This window comes from Fukomys damarensis, unplaced genomic scaffold (assembly GCF_012274545.1).
Source record: "Fukomys damarensis isolate Sample0158 unplaced genomic scaffold, DMR_v1.0_HiC HiC_scaffold_12, whole genome shotgun sequence".
Lineage (NCBI taxonomy): Eukaryota > Metazoa > Chordata > Mammalia > Rodentia > Bathyergidae > Fukomys > Fukomys damarensis.
In genome coordinates this window covers 5,223,453-5,248,423 of record NW_022900924.1, presented here as the reverse complement: position 1 = coordinate 5,248,423, position 24,971 = coordinate 5,223,453, and the positions used below count along the sequence as shown (strand labels likewise).

The 24,971-nt window shown below is 44.0% G+C and overlaps 1 protein-coding gene across 12 annotated transcripts in view; it reads right to left on the bottom strand.

Annotated features, from left to right (window-relative positions):
* Positions 1-24,971, bottom strand: part of Sfi1 (SFI1 centrin binding protein) — an 80,609-nt gene that overhangs the window by 19,300 nt on the left and 36,338 nt on the right. For 11 of the 12 annotated variants that reach the window (XM_033762326.1, XM_033762323.1, XM_010603833.3 and 8 more), the window contains 9 exons: positions 23,596-23,713; positions 20,550-20,652; positions 16,116-16,272; positions 14,014-14,175; positions 11,164-11,234; positions 10,011-10,103; positions 7,714-7,811; positions 6,070-6,136; positions 1,289-1,419 (listed from right to left, as the gene is read on the bottom strand). In XM_033762326.1, coding sequence (XP_033618217.1) covers positions 1,289-1,419; positions 6,070-6,136; positions 7,714-7,811; positions 10,011-10,103; positions 11,164-11,234; positions 14,014-14,175; positions 16,116-16,272; positions 20,550-20,652; positions 23,596-23,713 — 1,000 coding nt within the window. Of the gene's footprint in view, positions 1-1,288; positions 1,420-6,069; positions 6,137-7,713; positions 7,812-10,010; positions 10,104-11,163; positions 11,235-14,013; positions 14,176-16,115; positions 16,273-20,549; positions 20,653-21,379; positions 21,473-22,871; positions 22,981-23,595; positions 23,714-24,971 lie in introns of those variants that run through there. The other variant, XM_033762333.1, reaches the window with a different exon arrangement.

Sequence of the window (24,971 nt, the reverse complement as noted above, 5' to 3'; positions counted from 1 at the left end):
ATTAGTAATCAACGATTTCTTCATTATGTTCTGCCAACATACAGTAAGGACCCACTAGTCCTATGAGGGCTAAAAAGATGTAGGGCAGTTCCTAGATTTTTCTAATTTTGTTGATGATTATATATTTTTTTCTTTTTCTTTGTTTTTGGTACCAGGGATCAAACTTGGGTCCTTGCGCTTACGAGACAGGTGGCAGAACCACTGAGCTGAATCCCCGGCTCAGATGACTATAATTTTAAGAGTACAAAATGGCTGTCTTACAACAGCAACTAAACATTTCAGGGAAACCACACTCAAGAATTCCTGCCAAGCTGGGTGTGGTGGTGCATGCCTGATATCCCAGCACTCAGGAGGCTGAGGCAGGAGGATCGCTGTGAGTTCAAGACTACTGGGCTACATTGTGTGTGGTGGTGCATGCCTGATATCCCAGCACTCAGGAGGCTGAGGCAGGAGGATCGCTGTGAGTTCAAGACTAGCCTGGGCTACATAGTGAGTTTCAGTCAGTCTCAACTATGTAGTGAGACCGTGTCTCAAAAAAAAAAAAAAAAGAGAATTCCTGCCAAGGGCAGGCCAGGTCCTACTATGCGGATCTAGAAAGCTAGTGGATGTCTGTAATGGAGTTTTCAGCCTCATGAAATGAGGATGGGGCTTAAAACACAGGCTATTTGAAAAGCATTTGCAATAAAGATGAAAGAAAGTTTCCCACAGGAAACAATTGTTTCTTCCTGTTAGAGGAAACCAACAGTACATGGGACCACCCCACTGATTCTGCCCAAAGCAGCCTGCAAACAGAGCAGACTGTAAAGAGTTAGCCCCATACCTGGCCACTTATAGAAGTGAGTCTGACCAATGCCTACGTGCCGAGGTCAGAGCGACTCGCACCCTAGTTCTGTTCCCATAGTTAAAACCTTCTTTACCAAAAAGACGAGGTTAATTACTAACCACAACCTGTATTTTGTCTGTTCCATTCCTAATTCCAAAATGCTTTGTGTCTTCCTTTACAAGCCTGGCCTGCGCTAGCAACGCGTCCACAGCAACTACACGTTCCCTCATGTGGCCCCCTCGCCCTATCTAACTACGATGTCCCCAGCACACGTCGACAGCTCTAGGAGTTCAAGGCGTTTGCTTGCTCTTGCCTCTGACAGCACAAGGCCTGGACGTCCCGGCTCCCTGTATCTGTCTCTAACTCTGTGCGTCTTTCTTCTCACCTTGCACCACAGCACGAAGCAGGAGATTGAAACCCGCCGCACAGGGCTCCCGCACAGCAGACGGGAAGGGCACGGCCTACCTGTGAAAACACACCGCTCTGGCGTCGAGGGCGCTGTCCCGCTGGTGCCATCGCCAGAGCCTACTCCATGTGTGGAAAGCAGCAGGCAGGGCTCTCTGCCGGAAGTGACCATCTGCTCTGACCCGCAGGAGCTAAAGTGAAATAATGAACGGCTTTTGTGCTTCATTTTTATTTCTCACCAAATCACCTTTCAGGGTCACCCGCGCTGAACAATGAAACTGATAAAAAGATAAAAATTGTGATGTTTGATTTTTGTCAGTATACTAGGTAGAAATGAAAGAGACAAAAAATATTCCCTTCCTTACCCGTGACCTTAATTACATGTGACCTGACCAACTCTTCACATATATTTACATAAACACACACACGTACACCTAAATTTTTTCCTCATTGCTTGAGGTGTTCATGCCCCCTGGCTATTTTATCTGCCTGTCAGTATTTAATTCAATGACCTGTATGAGTTTTTGAACCTTAACTTTATTAGTCATTTGTCATGTGTTTGTAGCATCTATTTGCCATATAGATTCTTCAACTTTTTATGCAATTATGAAAGGTTATTTTATTAATTTATCAGTAAAATGACAAACAGATACACCTCCATCATCTAAAACACTAGGAAGGAAATCATATACACATGAGAAGGAGCCTTTACACATGGTTGTAGGCCAGGGACAATGGCGTATGTCTGTAATTCCAGCACTTGGGAGGCTGAGGCAGGAGGATCGCAACAAGTACGAGGCCAGCCTGAAGTACACAGCAAGACCTCATCTCAAAAACACCGAAAAAAAGGGCCTGAGGATGTTGCTCAGTGCAAAGGCTTAATCCCTTGTCCCCCACAAAAAGATGCACGAAGAAAAAAGACATAGTAGGGATGGTTAGTGTCTACTCCAGGATTATTGGGGCCTTGGCTGGGAAGATTCTAATGTCAAGGGCTCCTAATTGTGCAGAAGCATTTCCATGTATGTGTGGTTCCTGGCTCGGAATGACTCAGAGACTGGACCGAACTCAGAGTGCTAACAGAGAGTTTATATTGGGTGTTACCAGGAGATGTGGGCTATCTCACAGCACAGTGGCCTTGGGGTAGCCAGACATCAGGGGTTTAGAAGCAATTGCTCCAGTAGACAAAACAGGTATATGGCCCTTCATGTGGCCTTGGCAGGCATCTGGTATCACTCTGACCATGGTTTCTTGGCCAAAGCAGTTGTAGTCCCACCCAGATCCACTTCCCAATAAAAGAGGATCAATGAATTTGCAGTTTTATTTTCTCAGTACAGAAGACGGAACCAGAAGCCATGAGCTACATCCCCAGACCTCTTTATTTCTGAGTCTAGTGCTCACTATGTAGTCCAGGTAGGCCTCAAACTTCCCATCTTCCTCACTTAGCCTCTTGAGTAGCCGGATTACAGGTGTGTCCCACCACACCTGGCTTCCCATAGCCCGGAACTACAGATTAAACCCAGGTCCTCACACACGCTAGGCCAAGGGCTCTACCTCTTTGCGGCTGCAGCCCTTTTCGAGACAGGGCCTTGCTAATTGCCCAGGCTGGCCTCGAACTGCAATCTTCCAGCCTTAGCTTCCCAAGTAGCTGGGATTACAGGTGTGTGTCACTATGTCCAGCTTCCCATTATGTCTTGCCTTAATTTCTGAACAACAGAATCCTTAAACAGAATACTACGGTGGTTGGTTTATGCCAGAGTTTGGGATGATTTTTAACACAGCGACAGATAACTGAAATAGTGTGCATGTGCACGTATATGAATATATGGGTACAAGCACTTCAACACAATCAGAGGAAGATACGGGCTTAATGACCAAATGTCTTCTTAAAAGGCAAGTTTGTAAGTATGTTTTCCTCTTCTTTTTATGCCTTTCTATGTCTGAATCTTGCTTTTTTATTATGGTCCAAGAAAAAAATTTTTTTTGTAGTGGGGCTTGAACTCAGGACCTTGCACTTGCAAGGCAGGCACGGTGCCACTGAGCTAAACCCAGCCCTATTATGGGCATTTGTGAATGTAAACAAAAGTAGAAGCAACAGTCTTGTCAATACCTGTAAACCTATTCTCCAACTTCAAATGTTAGCCAACATTTTGCCATTCTGCATCCATAATTATTATTTTTATTTACTTACTTATTTATTTTGGTACCAGGGATTGAACTCAGGTCCTTGTGCTTGTGAGGCAGACAGTGGCACCACTGAGCTAAATCCCTGGCCGCATCTATGATTTTTTTTTAGTTTATTACTACATGTGTGTACTACATAATGTTTACATTCCTTGTGCGAAATTAGTACATGTACCTATTACTTTTTAATAAGAAAAAACCCAGAATAAATTATTTTTATCTTTTCCTAAACCAGAAAGAACGGAGGTGCTAAAGGGATATTTACACCAAGTGGTGAGATTCGGATTGTTAAAGGTTTTTTAAAAAGTAAGCGGCCAAGCACTTGTTATTCTTTAAACTTACTTTACCTTCAAAGGCAGAACAAGCTGCAGCAGTGTGTGAGCGAACACCGGACCCGTGACTTTCCCAATTCTGTAAGTCCCAGGGTCAAGGAGAGCTCTCTTTCCCAGGAGGAAAGAAAGGAGGTCTTCTGCCTTCTACCAGAATAAACACAGATTTTCCACCCTGGCACTCAGTCTTTTGCTAAATAAAAGGCTTCCTAACACTCTACCGAACTAGCATTAAATTAATTCAACAGAACAAATAACAATGTCCTTTCAGAAACAGCCATATAATTGAAAAGGAGATCAAAGAATGCAGTGACTCTAAACATTTTCTAAGCGTGGAAGGCCAAAGTGACACAAAACAAGCCAACGCCAAGCCATCTAAACTCCCACAACAAAGGTGATCCTTCAGAAAAAAATACACAAAACTCTGACATGAGCAGCGGCAGCGAACTTGTTCATTCATCCACGTATCAGTCAGCGCGTGTTCTATGCCAAGTGCTATGCTGGGCTAAGGAGGAACAGGCTGTCCTCACAAGGAGTTCCAGGCTGGCGGAAGAGGCCAGCAGACACCCGTGTGGTGAGTGCTCTGATGACCTACACAGGGGAGAATAGGCAGAGGCTGAAGGTGCATCTGAGCTTCAAGGGTAGTGAGACAGAGAACCTCGGGTCCAGTGAGAGAAGAGGGACTGTGAACGCAACATTCAGGAACAGCCAGCACCCTAACTGCCGGGGCAGTCATAGAAGGAAGGGTAGAGAAATAGTGACCAGATCCTAGAGGATCTTTGCTAAAAATCTTCATTCTCCAGCCGGGCACAGTGGCGCACACCTGTAATCCTAGCACATGGGAGGCTGATGCCAGTTTGAGGTCAGCCTGGGATACACAGTGAGTTCAGGGCCGGCCTGAACTACAAAGGGAGACCCTGCCTCAAAAATCAACAACAAAATAATGCATTCCTGGGCTGGGGATTTAGCTCAGTGATTCCACTGCCTGCCTTGCAAGCGCAAGGACCCGAGTTCAATCCCCGGTACTAAAAAAATAAAAAATAAATAATAATAAAAAACCCCAATGCATTCTATCTAAAAACTATTGGGAGCCAGCCAAAATCTTTAGATTCATGCGTTGAGTCCAGCAGCAGATGGAGATGAAACTGGGTAGGACGGTACAAAAACGGTGGGAGGAGTCTGGTTTGCGTTTTCCTCTGATTCACTGCCATGGGTGGCCAGAGGGGCACTTTTCGTGCAGACATCATCAACCGCACAAACACCTCCACTGGTGTGAAGGTGGCCTGGAAATCCTACTTGGGCTCAACATTCCAAACAGCTCCCTCCAACCTTTAAATCCAGCCTGCAAGGCCACGAGTATCCGCCATCCTTATGCTACTTATCAGCCTGCAAGAGCAGGAATTCTGCCTTCTGTGTATCACAGTTGTGTCCTCGTGCTTAGCAGTCTGAAGAATAGTTGTGCAAAAAGTACAATACTTCTTAAACAGAACTCAATTTAGCTTTCTCAATCTCTTACTGATTTGTCATCCTGATCCCCACCCTCCTCCACCCAGTGCGGCACCTGTGTCTGACACAGTTTAGTCCTAGGATACAGTATTTATGCCTCTTTGTATATTTCTCCCTGTAACTCTAGAAGGTCCCACGAGATGACAGGCTCGCTAACTCACGTAATAAATTAATGCAACTCCAGAGTGAGTGGCTATCCGGATTAGGGGTGCACACCTATAATCCCAGGAGCAGCGAGGACTGCAAGTTTGAGGCCACCCTGGGCTACACAGTAAGTTTGAGGCTAGCCTGAACTACGTACTGAGATCCTGCCTCAAAATGAATGAATCGGGGGCCAGGGATTTAGCTCAGTAGTTCTGTTGCCTGCCGCACAAGCACAAGGTCCTGAGTTCAATCCCTGGTACAAAAAAAATAAATAAATAAAAATAAATGAATGAATGAGCAGGCTAGAGATAAAGCTCAGTGGTAAGAGTGCCCCTGGGTTGCATTCCTAGCACTGGGAGATATATATACATAGTCATATCTGTGTGTGCATGCGTGTGCGTGTGCGTGTGCGTGTGCGTGTGCGTGTGTGTGTGTGTGTGTGTGTGTATGAGAGAGAATGAATGGCTGGTAAGAACTCATTGCTTTCTCTCATTTTTCCAGCAAGATGAAGGAACAAGAACTGTGCAGTAGACAACACAAGCAGGGGCTGAAACACATTTGAGCTTTTCACAGCATTCTTTTCTTCCAAACTAGAAGAGCAGGATCTCTTGGCACAGGCCCCTCCCAAGCCAATTCAAGAATGTCAGGCAGAAGAGCTATCTGCTTTAAAGTTCTCCATACCTGCTTGTATCTTCTCTTCTGAGTATAATGTAACCACAACTTCATACACTTGTGTAGCAATGTTATCCTGAAATAAAACACAGAGCATCGGAGTACTGCCCATCTCTACCTGCACGTTTCAGATTTTTAAATTTCTGTTTTGTTTTTAAGGCAGGTAAATCTGGGTACAGTTACTTCTTGTGAGTTAAAGTCACCCCATGGGCCATTTCATTCTAGGAGATAGGGAAATAAGAACCTGAACCCTAACATGAAACCTGTCAGCTCCTGACATTTGGACATTTTTCTCTTTTTCTTTCTTTGCAATGCTAGGGATTTAACCCAGCAACTTGCACATGCTAAGTAAGTGCTTTACCACTGAGCCACATTTCCAGCCCTTGCTAACTTTCTTATAAATCTAACTAGACCACAAGGCACAGTATTTTTGGAACTTAGAAAATATGTATGGGGGGCCGGGGATTTAGCTCAGTGGTTCTGCCGCCTGCCTTCTAAGTGCAAGGACCCGAGTTTGATCCCCAGTAACAACAACAACAACAACAACAACAACAAAAAAGATATGGAATACTCCAAATACTCCAGAGATGCTGAACTTGCTGGTTTTGTGGAACTATCTGCACCTGTGACACCCTCCTTTTAATGTAGTGATACTGAAAATGAAAGTCGCACTGAGTTTTCTAAACCAAGATTTATTATAATGCTATACTGTGACAATCTCTGAATTGAGTTAAATATTAGGATTTTTGCTTTTTTTTTTGTTCTGGGGATGAAACTCAGGACCTTACACTTGCGAAGCAGGCAGCAGAACCACTGAGCTAAATGTGTGGCCCCTCTTACTCATTTTTTGATGCTCCAAGGGCTGGGGCATTCAGAGGTTGAGCACCTGTTTAGTATGTGGTGGCCCTGGGTTTGATCTCCTGTAACAAAAATAAATAACTGATTAAAAAATTGTTTAAAATGCTCCAAGATTGGACTTGTAACTATGCAAATTAATGAGAAGGGAAAGAAAAGGGTGGGAGGTAAAGGATTCTGAACACACTGAGTATTTTTTTGCAACAAGAAAGTTAACAGTGGTTAAACTGAAAGAGACAGACTAAGGAACTGTAAGGAGAAGGGCAGGCAACTCTCATTTTCATTTTATCCTTCTTCCTAACACTGCGAATTTTTCCCAAAGACATGTAGTACTTTTATTTAACCTAATGTTGGGCTCTAAAACACTGAGAACACTCCCTGTGCCCTTCCAGCCTGAGGCACCAATATCCATCTGGCCTGACCCTTTCACACTAGTAAAGCATAAATTCTAAGATGTGAAAATCACAATGCCTGACGAACAATGATACGGCCCCGTAAAAAATTCTCATTCTACCTCCCATCTGATCAGCCAAAAGCAAAAGGTAATCGAAGGACCACAGGTTTACAGTAAGGTCTCTCCCTTCTTCTTCTTCTTCTCTTTGGGGGTGGTACCAGGGATCAAGCTCGGGACCTTGTGCTTGCGAAGCAAGCTGAGGAACCACTGAGCTAAATCCCTGGCCCCTTAAAGGCCTTTCTGAATCTACAGCACTAACTTGTGCCATGCTGAGTGATGGTGCTGGCAAAGTGTTAAGAATCACGCAGCATCCTAGGAAGCTGAGGCTAAGGCTGGAGAACTACCTGTAGTGATCCCAGGCTGTATTCAATGAAGGGAGCTGCTCTTTTTCTTCCCTCTGCTCAATCCGAGACTGCCAGCAGTTCCAGAATCTATGCAGCAACTGAAACAAAACAGAAATAAAATGGAGACTTACTAAGGTGGAACAGAATGACTGCTCTTAACCTGTTAGTGAATCCTTATTCTAAGAGTCAGTGAACTCCCCCAAAGGAGATGCTAACTCTGTCTGGAACAGCTGGCATACCTGGGCTTGCAAAATAATTATGACTGAGCTCTGCACCTATTTGGGCCATCGTAAAATGCAAAGAGAGGGTTCTAGCAATGTATGGAAATTTGGATTAATAAACTATTCCTAATCTGAGTCTCACTGAAGAAAACGCCATTTTCAAAAGTCATTTTAGAGCTGGGCATGACGGTGCATGCCTGTAATCCCAGCACTTGGGAGAGCCTGAGCTACACGAGTTTGAGGCCAGCCTGAACTACACAGCAAGTCCCTGTCTCTAAAAAGACAAAAAAAAAACCACCCCCCAAAAAAGTCATTTTAGAAGTGAAAACTATTCTTACCACATACTGCCACCTTATGAAGTAGTCTCATCAAAAATGTTTAATTGAATCTAGTCTTTAGATATAACTCCTACCTTACAGAAACTGCTACACAGAAGGAAAATTAAATGACATAAAAAAGAAACAAATGAAGAAGGAACATTGTACAAAATAATGGGTCCATCCATTTCAGAAACCCAGTACCATTTTTAAGAATAGTGTACATTATGCTAACTAAAATAAACGGGTCACAAAAGGACAAACAGTTCCACATATGAGGGCTCTGGAGTGGTGAACTTCACAGAGACAGAACAGTGGCAGCCAGGGGCTGGGAGGAAGCCATGAGGAGTTCATGTTTAATAGGTATAGTGGCAGTTTTGCAAGACAGAGAGTTCTAAAGATGGGATAACAGTTATGGTACACAACGTGAATGTATTAAAACCACTGAACTGTATGTTTCACAATGGTTATGGTGATAGATTTTATGGTGTGCGTATTCTGCTACAATTAAAAAATATAAAAAATAGATGTGCAAAAAAAAAGTACACTGGGGTTGGGGAGTAAACAGCTCTAAATTAAGAACTTTAAGAGGAATAACGGACCAGGAATTTAGTTCAGTGATTCTGCCACCAGCTTCACAAATGCAAAGTCCCAAATTCAATCGCTGGTAAAAACAAAAACAAAAACAAAAAAAACCACACACACAAAAAAGAGGCATAATAACTAAATATAAGGAATATTCTTTAATTAAATCCTGATTTTTATTAAAATCAAAAAAATATAAAAACCATTTTGGGGACAACTGTGAGAATTTGAATATGGATTGGATATTGGATAATATTTTAAAATTGCTGTTTATTCTGCTGGGTTAATAAGGATATTGTGGTTATGTAAGAAACTAGCCTTATTGTGGGGGTGATGCCTGCTGAAATGTTTAGGTGCAAAGCATCATGACGCTTATAATTTTTATAATTTTTATAATGCTTTATAATTTTTCTTGGAAATTATTCATGGAAAAAACTAAAGCAGATACAGTAAATATTAATAAATGTTGAATCTAGGTCATGAGTATATATTCTGTGTTCCCGTATGTTTGAACATTTGCATAAGACAACAACAAATTCCATCCCCCTATCCTTAGAAACAAAATTTACAGAGAGCAGTTTTTTTGAGACAGGGTCTCCCTTTGTAGTTCAGGCTGGCCCTGAACTCACTATGTAGTCCAGGCTGGCTTTGAACTTGTGGTGATCCTCCTGCCTCAGCCTCCCCAGGCATATGCCACCATGCCCAGCAAGAGCAGCTTTTTGACTTCAGGTATATAACTACTATTTTTGACTTCAGGTATATATATAACTACTGAAGCAAATAGTTACAATGAAAACAAACACAGCCTCCTATATTGCAGGACCGAATGTATGCATATTACCAAATCCCCTATCTCACAGTTAAAATCCATGACCTTAGTCTCTGCGTCAACTATTAATTTTCTTAGCAAATAGATTAAAAATGGGATTAGGGCCGGGGACTTAGCTCGGAGGTTCTGCCTCACAAGCGCAAGGACCCAAGTTCAATCCCTGGTATCAAAAAAGGGGGGTGAAATGAGGCGAAAACAAATTTTCTGTTAGCAGGTACAGATTACCAAAGGAAAATGAGCACTAAAATTTTGGAGTCTAAAATCTGGACAAATTTCTGAGCTCAAAGGTTACAAACACAGAATGACCATTAGAAAGGGTCCTGTGAAATAGAAAATAGCCCTCACCATCATGTCGTGCTGCCGGTGTGCAAGATTCCTTCTTATTTGCTGGAGATGGACTTGGGTCACATTGTCTTTCAGGGCTCTAAAGCAGTAAATCTATGTAAAGAACACAAGTGATTATAAAGAGTCAGTCGTGTTTACAGAAGTAAGTAGAGGCAAAGGAAACACTGCCTGAAATCAGAGGGGGAAAAGCTCAGGGCCACTCCAATCTCCCTCAGTTTCTTTGCTTTGAGATTTAACCAGGAGCATAATACAAGCAGGCACTCACTAATCCTGGCTAAAGCAATCCCCACTGTTCACAGTGCTGCACAGGAACAAACCCACCCTCACATCTGACCAAGAGGATCCCATAACCTAGATGAGAATTCTACCGTCAGAGATCAAACATCAATCATTGCCTCTCAAAACAAAGCACAGGCATTTTGCCTATGGTAGGTTTTGCTTTTTTTTCTTTCCTTCCTTCAGTACTGGGGATTGAACTCAGGACCGTGCACTTGTAAGACAGGCGCGGCACCACTGAGCTCAATCCCCAGCCAAAGTTTTGCTCTTGTTTTTTGCCATGTAAAAGTAACTGCACACATTTCTATAACTATAAATGCAATTTGGCTAGAGTGGGATAGAAGGAATCCTTGGGGATGAGGCGCTTGGGGCGGGGCTCTGCCTCCAGCTCATCAATGAATGCTTCCTCTATGGCCTAAGCAAAGCCCTTGCCTGCACCTCTCTGAACCTGGGCTTCAGTTTTCTGAGACAAAAGTGGGTTAGAGGTTTTCATACTGTGTTCTGTGGAATCCAAGAGGCCTCTCAAAGACCTTGGGGAGAGGAGCCAGCAGAACCAGAACTTGCTCCCAGACCTTGATTCAAGCTCAGCACTGTGCCCTGGAGCTCTGCTACAAGTTAGGCTCTGCCATTAAAAAGGGGCCCACCACGTAGAAGCCCCCAGGATCTGATCATCTCTAAGCTCCGGATCCCTCTGGCCCCACACCATGCATTTCTCTGATCCGAAATGCAATCAAGGATATTCACAATACGAAGAGGGCTGTGCGCCTGAACTTAACTCCAAAGTGGCTGCTCAGTAGAGCCAGTGTAGACAGGATCCCCTGATACAGACGCAATCGAGGCTGAGGAGCAAAACCGCGCTAGGCTGCAGTGCTCTTACCAGCAGGCTGTGCCGATGGTGCCGTTCTGCAACCTCACGCTGGGCAGTTTCTTCTGAACACAGTGACACATCCGCCAGGAAGTTAAGGCCTCCGGTCTTCACAAGGTCCTACCCCCCGCCAGTTTCCCCAAGACCCACATGAAGGCTCCTGGCTGCAGAAGTAACAGGCCTGCCAGGTGGGCTGATGTCCCCCTCTCTCCTTGTGGTGACCCAGGGAAGCAGTGGGAAAAGGGGAACTATTTTATGTTCCTACAGCTGGCCTTGTCTCTCGTCCCCAGGATGCCCATATGATGAGAAGTGAAAAGTACCTGAGATTAAGCTGCCACCAATGTTAGTGAACATCTTAAAATCACCATATCGCAAGCATTAACTTGATCCTTCTCTGCATTTTGTTTTGCTATCATGTTCCACTCAGACGTCTGAGCTAAAAATCTGAGTTATTTTCTTTTTTGGTACTGGGGATCGAACTCAGGACCTTGAGCTTGTGAGGCAGGTGGCGGAAACACTGAGCTAAATCCCCGGCCCCTGAGCTATTTTCAAAACCGTTCTTCTCCCACACTCTCTAATCTACTCAGACACCTAGCCCACCTGCTCTCCTCCTAAACCCGTTCTGTCTCCTCTGTCCCTGCGGTTCATGAGACTTAGCCCTCGCATGACTGCAAGTACGACTCTACACGTGGGGCTACACGTGGGCTCGTCTTCCTGAGCAGCCCTCTCTTCTCCACTGCGGAAGTGCTCCTCCTACAGCTCACATCTAACTGCACTGCTTCTCTCATGACACACCCAGAGGCTCCCCAGCGCCATTAGGATAAAACCCAAAGTCTTGAGCACTGTCCACATGGGCCTTACAGGCCAGTACCCGGCTTTCATCGATCCTCTCACCAGCCAGCCATGGCCAACACCTCTCTACAGGCTCTGGAATGCTTTTTCTCATCTGTTAGCCTGAGTAAACACTGTTCCTTCCAACCGAAATTCCCTTCCCTACCTCTCTGCCAGGACCACTTGTCATTTCTAAGGTTTTTATTCAGCTCAAACATTACCTCCTTGCTTGAATCTCCACAGTGACTCTCAAGGAATGTGACACAAATCTTCATGACTGCACTTACTGTTAGAATTTTTTTTTGAGACAGGGTCTCACTATGTAGTTGAGACTGACCTGGAACTCACTGTGTAGTCCAGGCTGGTCTCAAACTCACAGCGATCCTCCTGCCTCCGCCTCCTGAGTGCTGAGATTACAGGCGTGCGCCACCACGCCCAGCTAGAATTCTTTATCATGTCTATTTTCCCCACAGACAATAAATGCTATTAGTCTTTCAATTTCCCTGTAAAGCAGAACTTAAACAGGACTTACACACACACAAAAAAGGACTTTCTCTAATTAACAAATGAATATGTGGATAAATATCAAAAGGGCAGTCCAAATTCTCACATTCGAACACAATGTGGTAGGACAGTGATTAAGAACATATGCAGGGCCGGGGATTTAGCTCACTGGTTCTGGCGCCTGCCTTGCAAGCACAAGGTCCTGAGTTCGATCCCTGGTACAAAAAAAAAAAAAAAAAAAAAAACAGAGAGAGAGAACATGTGCATAGATATAGAACATGTGCACGACTTACTGTCATGCTTGGCTTGAATGAGACCTTCACAAGCAAAGAGGCCACTTTCTGCAAACAGGCTACTAGGAAAGATGGGCGTAAAGAAAATCCAGGATGGAATATACAATCTCCCTGGCACCAAGAAGTCCAGCGATCGTCTGTACACCGGCGCTGACCATCCTTGGACCCTCAGTCACAAACATTCCCTATGATCATTGCTCCCTTTTCGAGCCCTAGATAAGGCTAGTCCTTTTCTCAGCTAACTGCTGATCTCTCTTCTCTCTTAGCTAGCTGCTGGTATCTATCTTAATGTCAGCCCATCCACACAGGGATTTAACAAACTCAGCTCTTCCCAGCTAGCTTCTGCTATCTGCCCCCAATTTCAGTCTCGAGTCACACCTGGACTGGAATAAACCTTTTTTCTCACAAAGCCGTTTCCAAGTGGCCTCACACACGCCATTTAGAACACTTACTGTAACTCGGAAAATCACTTAGCTTCTTAAATCTGCTTCCATCTATAAATGGAGACGGTGACACCAACTACAAGACTGCTGCAAGAATTGAGAATAATGCATAATGCCCGCAGAGAGTGAAAGCTCAAATAAATCAAAGTTATGATCATGTGATGGTGTCACTAAGAAACAGGCATGGTGACACACACCTGTAATCTCAGTACTCCAGAAGTTGAGGTGGGAGAATCATCACGAGTTCAAGGCCATCTTGGGCTACACAGTGTGTTCAAGGCAGCCTGAACTACATAGCGAGACCCTGTCTCAAAACAATAACAAAACGCACCGGTGTGGCTATTTCTGACACCTGGTGGGTAGAGAAAACGAGTAAGTGAAGAAATAAAGGATAAAACTATCTGGGGAGGGGTAAGGGAGTGTCCAGAAAAGACTTGCAGGGCCAAGGATTTAGCTCAGTGGTTCTGCTGCCTGCTTCACACGTGCAAGGTCCCGAGTTCAATCCCCGGTACAAAAAAAAAAAGGCTTGCAATTTGGGAGAAGTAGACAGGGTTGCTAGAAACTCTCTTCTTAAGTTGGTTATTGGTTCTTTTTATAAATATATGTTGAAAGTACCATTTGCTTGCAGAGCCCCAGTTAAACCACCTTTAAAGAAATCAACACAGATAAAGCTGTCTTAAATTGCTCGGTCACTACTTCCTTCCTCTTGATATTTGTTTTACTCGCAGTTCAGCTCAGGCTATTCCTATTGCCTGAGGCGGATGACAGGCCTGGGTGGCTGGAAAGGATACAATGCCGCCAGTGCAAGAAGGCCCTCCGCAGGGCCATCTTCCTCCTCAGCGCTTCCACTAGGGCTCGGTGGGCACACAAGCTCTGCCTCTGCTCCCAGGCCCACCGCCAGTCACAGAAGTGTATCTGGAGCACGGTGACACGATGCAATCGCTCAGCCATCTCTGCAATGGAAAAGTGCGATTTAGGTGCTGCTCCCCACAGGCGGGAGATGAGCTGGAAAATGTCAGATGAAGTAAACTCCACTGCTGGCGGAGGGCTGAGATTCAAGGCTCCTCCCACAAAGAATCCTTATGGGTTTTTAGGCCGGGGATGTTGTTCACTGGTACAGCACACACCCTTGGTATATTTGAGGCTCTGAGTTTGATCCCAGTACCCCCTTCACAAGGCAGGTAATTAGGAATCCCTGAGCTACCTCTCCTCTCTCCAAGGAAAAAGAAAGATTAATGATTTAGGGAGGAGAATGAAATAAAATCAGTTCTATCCAAGGGCTGACACTTGCAGTTAACTACCAGTGAGCAGGAGCCACAACTGGTGCTTTCAAAGAAGGCTGTTTTACCTCTGCCTCTGTGTGGATGACCCCTGGACAGGGCTTGGGAACTGAGCTGATGACACGCAGCCCTTGGAGCAGTGTGGCAAAGGCTTTCTTGAGCTTTCAGCCTGGCTGACCCTGGCTGTCAGGTACATCTCTTAAAAATTAGTCAGGTAATGGCCTGATAAGTGAAAGCCAGGAAAGTGGAAAGCAATCAGTTCTAGAATTGTAATGCTGTAGCTGGAGCAAGCGCTAGCCTGTGGCTCATCATGCTAAACAGCTTCTGCCTGCATCTTCCAGCCTTGGGAAACTGCACGTTTGGTCTGCTGTCACTACCTTCCAATACTGTGAAACTCTCTCCAGGAAGTGTTAGCAGCCTAGGATACTTCCGCTAAGGGACACGGGACACTGGAAAACATAGCCAGTGTCTAGCACAGTGCCTGACTCACTTTTGTGTAAACTCAATAAACTTAAGGTCAGCCATATATGGTGGTAATTCCAGCACTTGGGAGGCGGAGGCAGGAGAATCACTGCAAGTCTGAGGCCAGCCTGGACTACACAGTGAGTTCAAGGCCAGCCTGAACTACTGTCTCTCAAAAAAAACAAAAAAGAAAGGCCAGGGATGCAGCTCATGATGCTACACCTGCCTTTAAAGCACAAGGTCCTGAGTTCAATCCCCAGTACCACAAAAAATAATAAATAAATAAAAATTTAAGTAAAAAATGTGCACCAATGATCATGTTCCTACATGTCATTACTTCTGAAACTAGCTCTGAAACTAAACCACATGAATAGTATTAAAGAAACCATAACTCACATCCATTTATGTAACTGAGGACAAATAGAAACAAAGCATCTGTCAGTACGAGAAGATTAAGTAAATTAAAGTAAGCCATCCTATAAAACAGGAATACTCATTTACACATAGTATTTATGAAAAATGATGAATAGACATGGTACAGTATACAAAAGCATAATACGAAAGTGTAGGTAACAAATTAATCACAATGTCAACAGCCTTGTCCGACATAAAGTACACGCTTTAATCACCGTTAGAATCTTATTTGAACAAAATATATGTATTTTACAACAAAAATAAAGGCCACAAAGAAATAAATGTGAATTGAGAACGATGTGGTTTTGCTCTTTTGGGGTTTTTTTTTTTTTTTTTTTTTGGTGGTACTGGGAATCGAACTCAGGACCTTGCACTTGCCAGGCAGGTGCAACACCACTAAGCTGCATCCCCGGCCCCGAGAATGAGGTAATTTTTGCCAGGCATGGCAGCACATACCTGTAATCCCAGCACTTGGAAGGCTGAGGCAGGAGGATCACTGAGAGTTTGAGGCCAGCCTGAGCCATGCAGTAAATTCAAAGTCAGCTTGAACTACACACCAAGATCTTTTCTCACCAAAAAGAACTCCATAAAGAGAAAACGGAATGAGGTAGTTTTCTCCCCAATTTCCTTTCACAAAAATGTGTGGCTATATTCTTCATAAAGTACCACTGGCAGCAGGAAGATGAATGGATCTTGGGCCCAACTTCTGTGTCTTGGGCAAAGGGGCTTCTACTCACCATTCTGCTGTCGTCGTATTCGGTTCACGTTCAGATATTCAAGCCAGGCCCTCAGGGACTTCCTCTTTTGCCACCACTGATGATGTCGCACTGCTAAGACCACCTTCCATTTCTCCCTCTGGCTCAGCAGAAGCTGTTCCTTCCACCGAGACCAAGCCTGAAATCCAGAATAAAGACACGGTCAAGGGAGAGGCAGGAAGATGGGGGAAGAGCACGTGAGAGGGGAAAGAAACAACAGACACACACTGGAAAGGCTGAGGACAGACGGGCAGTGGTCATTTCCTACCAGGATCAAAACTACGGGAGTCTGGAGTGGAAAGATGTTTAAGAAAGGCATTCTGCTTCCAGAAAGTAATACATTTACGAATTTAGGGAGCAAAAGGAGCCCTGGGGTGTGGTTTAGCAGAAAGCATGAGCGCGTGCGCACACACACACACACACACACACACACACACAAGTAATAGTCACTGTGCAGACAAGCAGCGGCGACAATGTGACGGGGACATAATTACTTCAGATTTGGGATAGGTGAGGGGCTGCCTATTCTTCTGCAGGGAGGAAGCCAATGAAGAAGCCCTCAGACGGATTTATCTCAGGGACGTGTATCTACGTGTGTCTAACCCGAAGGTCTATAAGAGAAATTAAGACTATCTATACACAGCCGAGCACGGTGGCAGATACCTGTAACCCCCAGCACCCAGCTCACAGCTGTGATACCCAGCCCAGGGGCTGAGGCAGGAGGATCAAAGCAAGTTTGAAGCCAGCCTCGGCTATACAATGAGTTCAAGGCCAGCTCAAACTGAACTACGTAGTGAGACCCTCAAAAATAAAGAAAGAAAGAAAGAAAGACTATCTATAAAGATGCAGCCCTGGGAAAGTATGATCAGCAATAATGCATGCCCTAGTTTGAAGATGACTCAGACAACAATTCTGTATCTTTTTTTTTTAATGGTAGCAAAGTTTTATTAAAGGTAGGAAGAGAAACAAGCTCTGCAGAGCAAGTTTGGGCAAAGCGAAAGTAGGAAAAGGCATACACCCTACAGCGTGAGAGTGGGCCATCGCGCAAGAGAGAACACAATGGCCGTATCTTCTTTGCTTAAACCTTTTAATACCTCTTTCGCCTTCCCTTCTTTCAGATGACTACCACTCTTCCTATTCCACCAAACCATATAAGCGATTGAGAGAATTTCCTCCAGGTCCCACCACGGGTTGTGCCCACCAAGCCCCCACCTCTGTCTCTTCCCCTGCTCTGGATAAACCACCTACACTGCCATCACGGATCACCCTCCATTATGGCGCCATCCCATGTTCCCCGGCCCTCTCAAGTTTATTGCTCTGGCAATCACTGTTTTACCGCAGTCTCAGTTTTCACTGTTTACTAAATTGTAAAAGTCAGTAGGTTAAGGTACTATTATTTCTCTAAAAACGTCCTTTCAAGATGTGATGATAATCAGAAGCAATGGGTAAACTTTGAACTCCACACTAAACACAAAAAATAATGCATAGTTTTAATATGAACTGTTTACCACATATCACTATATCAACATTAAATGTCTCAGAAGCACTCATAGAATGTCCTTGGTTTTAGAAGACGTAAGAGGCATTTAGCATAAACCTCAGGCCTACAATTTCAAGTGGCTCAGAAAACAAAATAGATTGTAAGAGATGCAAATATTTCTAATTGGCCCATATTTCATGAACTCTAATAAGGCTCCCCCCGCTTTTTTTTAAGAGTAGGAAAAAATGGGCCGGGGATTTAGCTCAGTGGTTCTGCTGCCTGCCTCACAAGCACGAGTTCAATCCCTGGTACCAAAAAAAAAGAAAAGAGTAGAAAAAAATGCACTGAAAGAAGGATAGCTTCTAAGAGAGGCAGATGGGGGACCAGAAAGTAGGTGGCCCCAATAATCGCTGATTCATAGACTTTAGCTCAGTCAACCAGCAGATAAAAACACTCAGGTTGTACAAAGACTCCAGAGATAAGAGTATTCTAGAATCCTGGGAATCCAGCAGGCTAAAAATAACTAGAGAGAGAAATAGAGGGAGGAGGGAAACAGGTGAGAGATGAAATCAACTGCTCAGCACAGACTATGAACTCCAGATCCCCTGCCATGAGAGATGGAGGGAGAGACTCCTGTGAGCTAGGAATAAAAACACACAACTTCTCAACTAGAGTGTGCCTGTCTGTTACAGGCGCCACTCTTACAAGTTTGGATCAAAAGCCTCACTTTCACTGCCTCTAGATTCCAACTTTTTCTGGGGGTGGTCTGGATAAGTGAGATCATTTCTTATACATTTCTGTACCTAAGAAGGAAAAAGCACGCAGGGCAAGATATTAACAACGGGTTACACTAGGTGAAGTATATACAGTATTCACTTTTTTACAGTAGTGCTTTGATAGTTTTCAAAAATAAAAAGTTTGGGGGAAGAGATGACTGTCAAAAAAATACATCCTGAAAGGCTCAAGTGATTAAAAGCAACCCTTCAACAGAGAGGGCACTTTTTGCAACCCAGCCAATACTCCAGTTCTTTATTTTCCAAGCTCCTCAAAAGTTATCCTCCACCTCCTCCCACAGCAGGCTTTCCCTAACCTACTCCTCCTGTCAGCTGAGACTTCATTTATCAATTTTATCAACGATCTCCAGTTGCTCAAGGCAAAGGTCGAAACTGCCCTCGCCTTCCCTGACCTGTTGGAGTGTCTGACATGGTAGAGATCATTCCTTTCTTCTTTGCCTGGTTTCTGTACCCGAAGGCACTTTCCTACTGCTGCTGCTGACTCACAGGCTCAGTCTCGAAACTTCTAACTTCTTTCATTCCCTTTTTCCTTCCATCTTAGTTTCACGGCCTTGAACGCCACATGGCTGCTGAGGACTCCCGGGTGCAGGTCTCCTGCCTGAAGCCCTCTCCAATACCCCACTGTCTGTCTCCTTGACATCACGCCACAGAGGGTTACTCAAAACCCCTGTCAGGCTGAGGAGGTGGAGTTCAGACTCATTCCCAACACCTTCTCAGCAAGTTTCTTCTCCCTCCCAGTCACCCTCCTTTCAGTAAATGGAAACACCACTGTCCTAGCTCTTTAACCCAACTTTGGAGTCATCTTGGACTCGAACTTTTCATACTATCTGCTAGCAAGTCCTGTTGGCTACTCCTTCAAATATATCCAGAATGTAATTACCATCTTTCTATTATCCTTGTTCAAAATTTTGACTGGAATTTTTTTTTTTTTTTTGGTACTGGAGATCGAACTCAGGACCTTGTGCTTGCAAGGCAGGCTCGGTGCCACTGAGCTAAATGCCTGGCCCACCTGGAATTTTTTAACAGTATTTTTTGTTTGTTTGTTTCTGTTTTTCAGTGGTGGTGATCAAACCGAAGCCCTCACACATGCTAGGCAAGCACTCTACCACTGAGCCACAACCCCAGTTTTCTCCCTTTTTTTACCCTAGATCTTTTCTGATCTATTCCTAACACCACAGCTGGTGTGGTCCCTTTTGATTTGCTTTGGTCTACAGGTCACTTGAATCTCTTTTTTATTTTTTATTTTTTGGTTTTTGAGACAGGGTCTCACTATGTAGCCCAGGCTGGTCTTGAACTCACACCGATCCTCCTGCCTCAGCCTCCTGAGTGCTGGGAATACAGATGTGCGCCACCACACCTGGCTAAAGGTCATACCGTTTTTACCATACCATAGTTTTGTATAGGTTGGATAAGCTGTAAGTCTTTATAACAGACCAAAATCTACTGACTTCCATAAAAGAAACCTCTGCAGCAAAAGTACAATGAAAAAGAAGCAGGGCTTTTTTGTGAGACAATCCTGTTGCCTCAGCCTCCCTCAAGGGCTGGGATTACAGGCATGCACCAAAAGGCTTGGACAATAACTGCATTATTTTCTGATTTGTTGTAGAAAAACAGTAATGAGAAAATAAAGAATATCACTGTCTCTTTAAAGAGTTTGTAATTAATTCCTAAATCCCTTTTGGCTCCAGTTATCAGAAATTCTCTACTGAGACAATCCTGTTGCCTCAGCCTCCCTCAAGGGCTGGGATTACAGGCATGCACCAAAAGGCTTGGACAATAACTGCATTATTTTCTGATTTGTTGTAGAAAAACAGTAATGAGAAAATAAAGAATATCACTGTCTCTTTAAAGAGTTTGTAATTAATTCCTAAATCCCTTTTGGCTCCAGTTATCAGAAATTCTCTACATACCACGGGAATTACGTCTAAGATAAGTATCTTTCTATTCCTAACAGCAGGACTCTGACTGAGCCTAGCCATCTTCCGTCCTGCTTCTGCCCAAACTCTCTCTACCACCCCCGAGCTGCCCTCCAAATGGGAGGAAGTAGCAGGATTTTTTCCCCCTGGAGTCCGACTCTGCCCTCTATGAGCGTAGGGCTTCATGACAGGGACAGAAGATCAAACACAAGTCCGGCGGACTCACCTGCAGCTGGAGGCCCAAGGCCCTGTGCTTCACGGCTGTGGCACAGAAAGCGTGGTTCATGCGGGCCCGTCCTAGCTGCTGCCTCCACTTGTTCCACCACGTCCTGAAAGAGCAAATCAAAGACGCAACAGGTCAGCCTGGGCACGGTGGCACCTGCTTGTAATTCCAGCACTCAGGAGGATCCCTGTGGTATCGGCAGACCTTGAACTCAAAAAGTGAGCTCAGGAGCGGGGATTTAGCCCAGCGGTTCCACCACCTGCCTCGCAAGCGCAAGGTCCTAGGTTCAATCCCTGGAACATCCCCCCCCCCCAAAAAAAAGTGAGTTCAAGGGCTGGGGATTTAGCTCAGGGGTGCTGTGCCTGCCTTACAAGTCTAAGTTCAATCCCTGGTACCAAAAAAAAAAAAAAAAGTCCTAGAATTGCTAATGAAGGATTGGAGATCCACGATTTCTACCCTCAGATCCAGCCTTAGGCAATACAGACATAATCCGGCCTACATGGTTTATTTTTCTAAAATTTTGAGTTACTGCCAACATTTAAACATCAGGAGATTTTACTGAATAATCTGGAAAAAAAAAAGTGGATTTTAGATTTTCAGTCTTCTCTTCTCACTGTCCTGGCCAGGTTTTCCTATCAGTCTTGGTTTCTTTTCCACTTATTTTCTATTTTGCTGTAGAAAAAGAAAGTGAGAGCCTACAACCACCACGTTACAAAAACAACTTGCTTGGCTTGGTCGTTCGACTTCCAAAGACTCCTCTCTACCTACCAGCAGAGCACGCTCAGTTGTACTGCTTGCTTCAAAATCTTCGGCTATCTTTCATTACCACTTACTTTTCTTTTTAAGCACTTAAGGAATTATAAGTTCTCCGAGTGTGGGCACCGCACCAATATGGTACCAGAACATTCTCGGTCAACAGGTACACACTGAGGAAACAAATTATATAAAATGACCCGCCCCCAGAATCACGTAGAACTGCATACTAAGCATTTTAAAATACTTCCTGAATAAAGTTCAAGTACCTTTTTATTTAAATAACTTCATGTTTACTGATTTTCTCAGCACTGCTATTTTACACATATTACACCTTATTCCCAGTGACAATTCTGAGAAAGTTAACAGTGCACCCATTTCACAAATGAGAAAAGATTTGGAGCGGGGAAATGCTCCAACAGTCCATGTATCTGCAAAGCTGTCTATGCTTTATTCAGTGTCCAGGGATCCAGGTCTCTGCGTGCATGTGGTATTGGGGACTGGACCTAGGGCCTTCACATTGCGCTACACCCCCAGTTTGTCCTTCTTTCCCTTCCTTTCCCTTCCTTTAGAGACAGGATCTTGTTAGGCTACCTAGCCTGAGTTGAAACTTGGAATTCTTTTGCCTCAGCCTCACAAAGTGCTGGAGTTACAGGCATGCAAAAACACGCCTGGCTCAAGTTTCTAGAATACTGCCACTGAGGACCCAGAGAATGACTAGGGTCAGGGGAGTCAGCCCGTCATGAAGCAGTGCACTGTACGGTTCACTGTATCCCCTCCCCGCCCCTTCTCCGGCAGGAGTACCACCGTCCCCTCCCCTTCCTGGAGTTGGGTTCCCTCCACCTCCTCCATTGTGAGACTCCAGTCCTTCAATTATTTGGGAAAACACTGAAGAGCCAGCCATAGATTGTCACGAATTTGAGATTTTTTTAAAAAACTGCTGTGAAGGAGAGAAAGAAATCCACCTACTTCTGACACATCTCAAGGATGACGGCCAAACAAGTTGTCAAATTATTAAGCAACAAAAGATCACAAGCAGTTGGAATATTAATGTCTAGTCTTCATTTAGATATGAAAGACACAAATCTGGGGGACAGACTGGATCTATCTACAATCTATTAAGAAAACATACTTGCAAATTTTAACATGATTGGGTTATCTTGATGAGTTACAGCAGGTGATTAAAGCTGGGAGAATGATTATCAAAAGAATCAGGAAAGAATTTTATTTTACTTTGAGGAAAAAGTACATAAATCTCCCCCCCCCTTTTTTTTTTTTGAGACAGGGTCTCACTGTGTAGTTGAGACTGACCTGGAAGTCACTATGTAGTCCAGGCTGGTCTCGAACTCACAGCAATCCTCCTGCCTCAGCCTCTCAAGTGCTGGGCTTACAGGCATGTGCCACCACGCCTGGCATTCTGAGTATTTTAAAATCAGCTCGTGATACATTCTGACATTTGTATCTAACATTAATAGTTTTTTTACTGATATTAATGATATTAGTTGAGAGTTACGGTTGTAGAAAAATGTTGTAAATCATAACTATGTTTTTATTTAAAGTACAGGATCTTACCTTTTAGTTCATAGTTTAAAGTGCCAAGAAACAGTAGTGGTTTTCTGTTGTTTTGTAGTCTTCCTGTCCCCTTAGTCCCTTCAATGTATGTATCACCACTCTTCAATGAAGTAATGGCATTTAAAGATCACTCTGCAATACTATATATGGTGTTTCTATTTCAATTTTTTTTTTTTGGTACCAGGGATCACACTCAGGACCTTGTGCTTGCAAGGCAAGTGCGGTGCCACTGAGCTAAATCCCCGGCCCTTTATTTCAGTTTATATAAAAATAAAATGAGGGCCGGGGATTTAGCTCAGCAGTTCCACTGCCTGCCTTGCAAGCGCAAGGACCCGAGTTGAATTCCCAGTACCCCCCAAAAGATAAATAAATAAAAATTAAATAAAATGAATTTTTAAGCCGGGGATTTAGCTGTTTGGAAATTCATTTCTGGATTCCCCTTCAGTTTTTTTTTTTGTTGTTGTTGTTTTTTGTTTGTTTTTTGAGACAGGGTCTCACTATGTACTTGAGACTGGCCTGGAACTCACTATGTAGCCCAGGCTGGTCTCGAACTCACAGCGATCCTCCTGTCTCAGCCTCCGTAGTGCCTGGATTACAGGCATGCATTGCCACGCCCAGCATATCCCCTTCTGTTTTTCAGGAGCCCTTTCAATAAATTTTCCTCCTCTTAAAAAAAACTGCTGTAGGTTGGGTTAAAGTAGCATAAAGAACTGAGCATACTTACCGTAAAATATTCTGTTGCCTAAACTCCAGAGCAGAAGTCTGCATCTGAAATTTGGTCCTACGAACAGCCACATAGATCAACCACGACTTCCAGGCCTGTCGAATCTTTTGCTTTGCATCTAGATACACCAAAGAGATTTTTTTTTTAAGGGGTAGGGGGAGAATTATGACTTTGGGTTACAGTAAAAGATCAAAAGGTCTCTGTACTCATCCTGCTTTTGAATAATAATCCTCCCAGTCTTCAAGTGCCCCCTATTGGTAAAGTTGTGAAGTGTTATAAAATGAAAATGCAAGTGTACAGGTGAAGACTGTGTTAAGTGATGACACTTATAAAGCATGTACTACACGATTAAGAAATCCTTTATATGAAAATCAATTATCTTTGCCAGGCATGGTGGCACACACCTGTAATCCCAGCATTCGGGAGGCTGAGGCAGGAGGATCGCTGTGAGTTCGAGACCAGCCTGGGCTACAAAATGAGTTCCAGATCAGTCTCAACTACATAGTGAGACCCTGTCTCAAAAAAACCACCCCCCTCAAAAAAAAAATCAATTATCTTTAATAAACACTCTGCAATTTTTACAGATGAAATGACGTGAATAAATAGGAAGCAGAGGAATGGGTAGGGACAAGGGTAACACAAGCCTGGCAAGGACTGATTCCGAGCATATTGGCAAGCCTCCCCAGCTGACAAGACTGTCTTGCTCTGGAGTTTCTACTGCTGCAGGCTGCAAGGGAAGGACCCTAGGAGACCCTCAAGCCACATAATGGAGGCCACACTTTGAGGGTGTGCTTGTAAACTCCACCAGGGAGGAATGGGCTTTTTGTGCCAATTCCAAAAATGTGATGCATGAAAACTTTCAGAATGTGGCTGCCACAGAAAGTGACTCAGGTGACAGCAAATTGAAGATGAGTATAAAAATAGCAAGAAAAGTCTAAGAAGTGAAGAGGTAAAAAACTATTATAAATATAAATTATGGTATCAACATGAAAAATGGGGTTTTGGATACCAGATACTATTGTGCATATGAGACTTATTGGTGTAAAACCAGATGACGCCACCTGCCTCACAAGCACAAGGTCCTGAGTTCAATCACCAGTACCAAAAACAAATAAATAAAACCAGATGGGTCTTTACTGTAGAAAACAGATTGGTCATTCATCATCAGATGTGCCCATCACAGCTGACACTGGACTCAAATCATAGAGATTTCAAGAGAAGTTGTCCAGGGGCCTGGGATTTAGCTCAATGGTACCTGTGCCTGCCTCGCAAACTCACGGTCCTAAATTCAATCCCCAGTACAAAAAAGAGAGAGAGAGAGAGAGAGAGGAGAGAGAGAGAGAGAGAGAGAGAGAGAGAGAGAGAGAGTGAGTGTT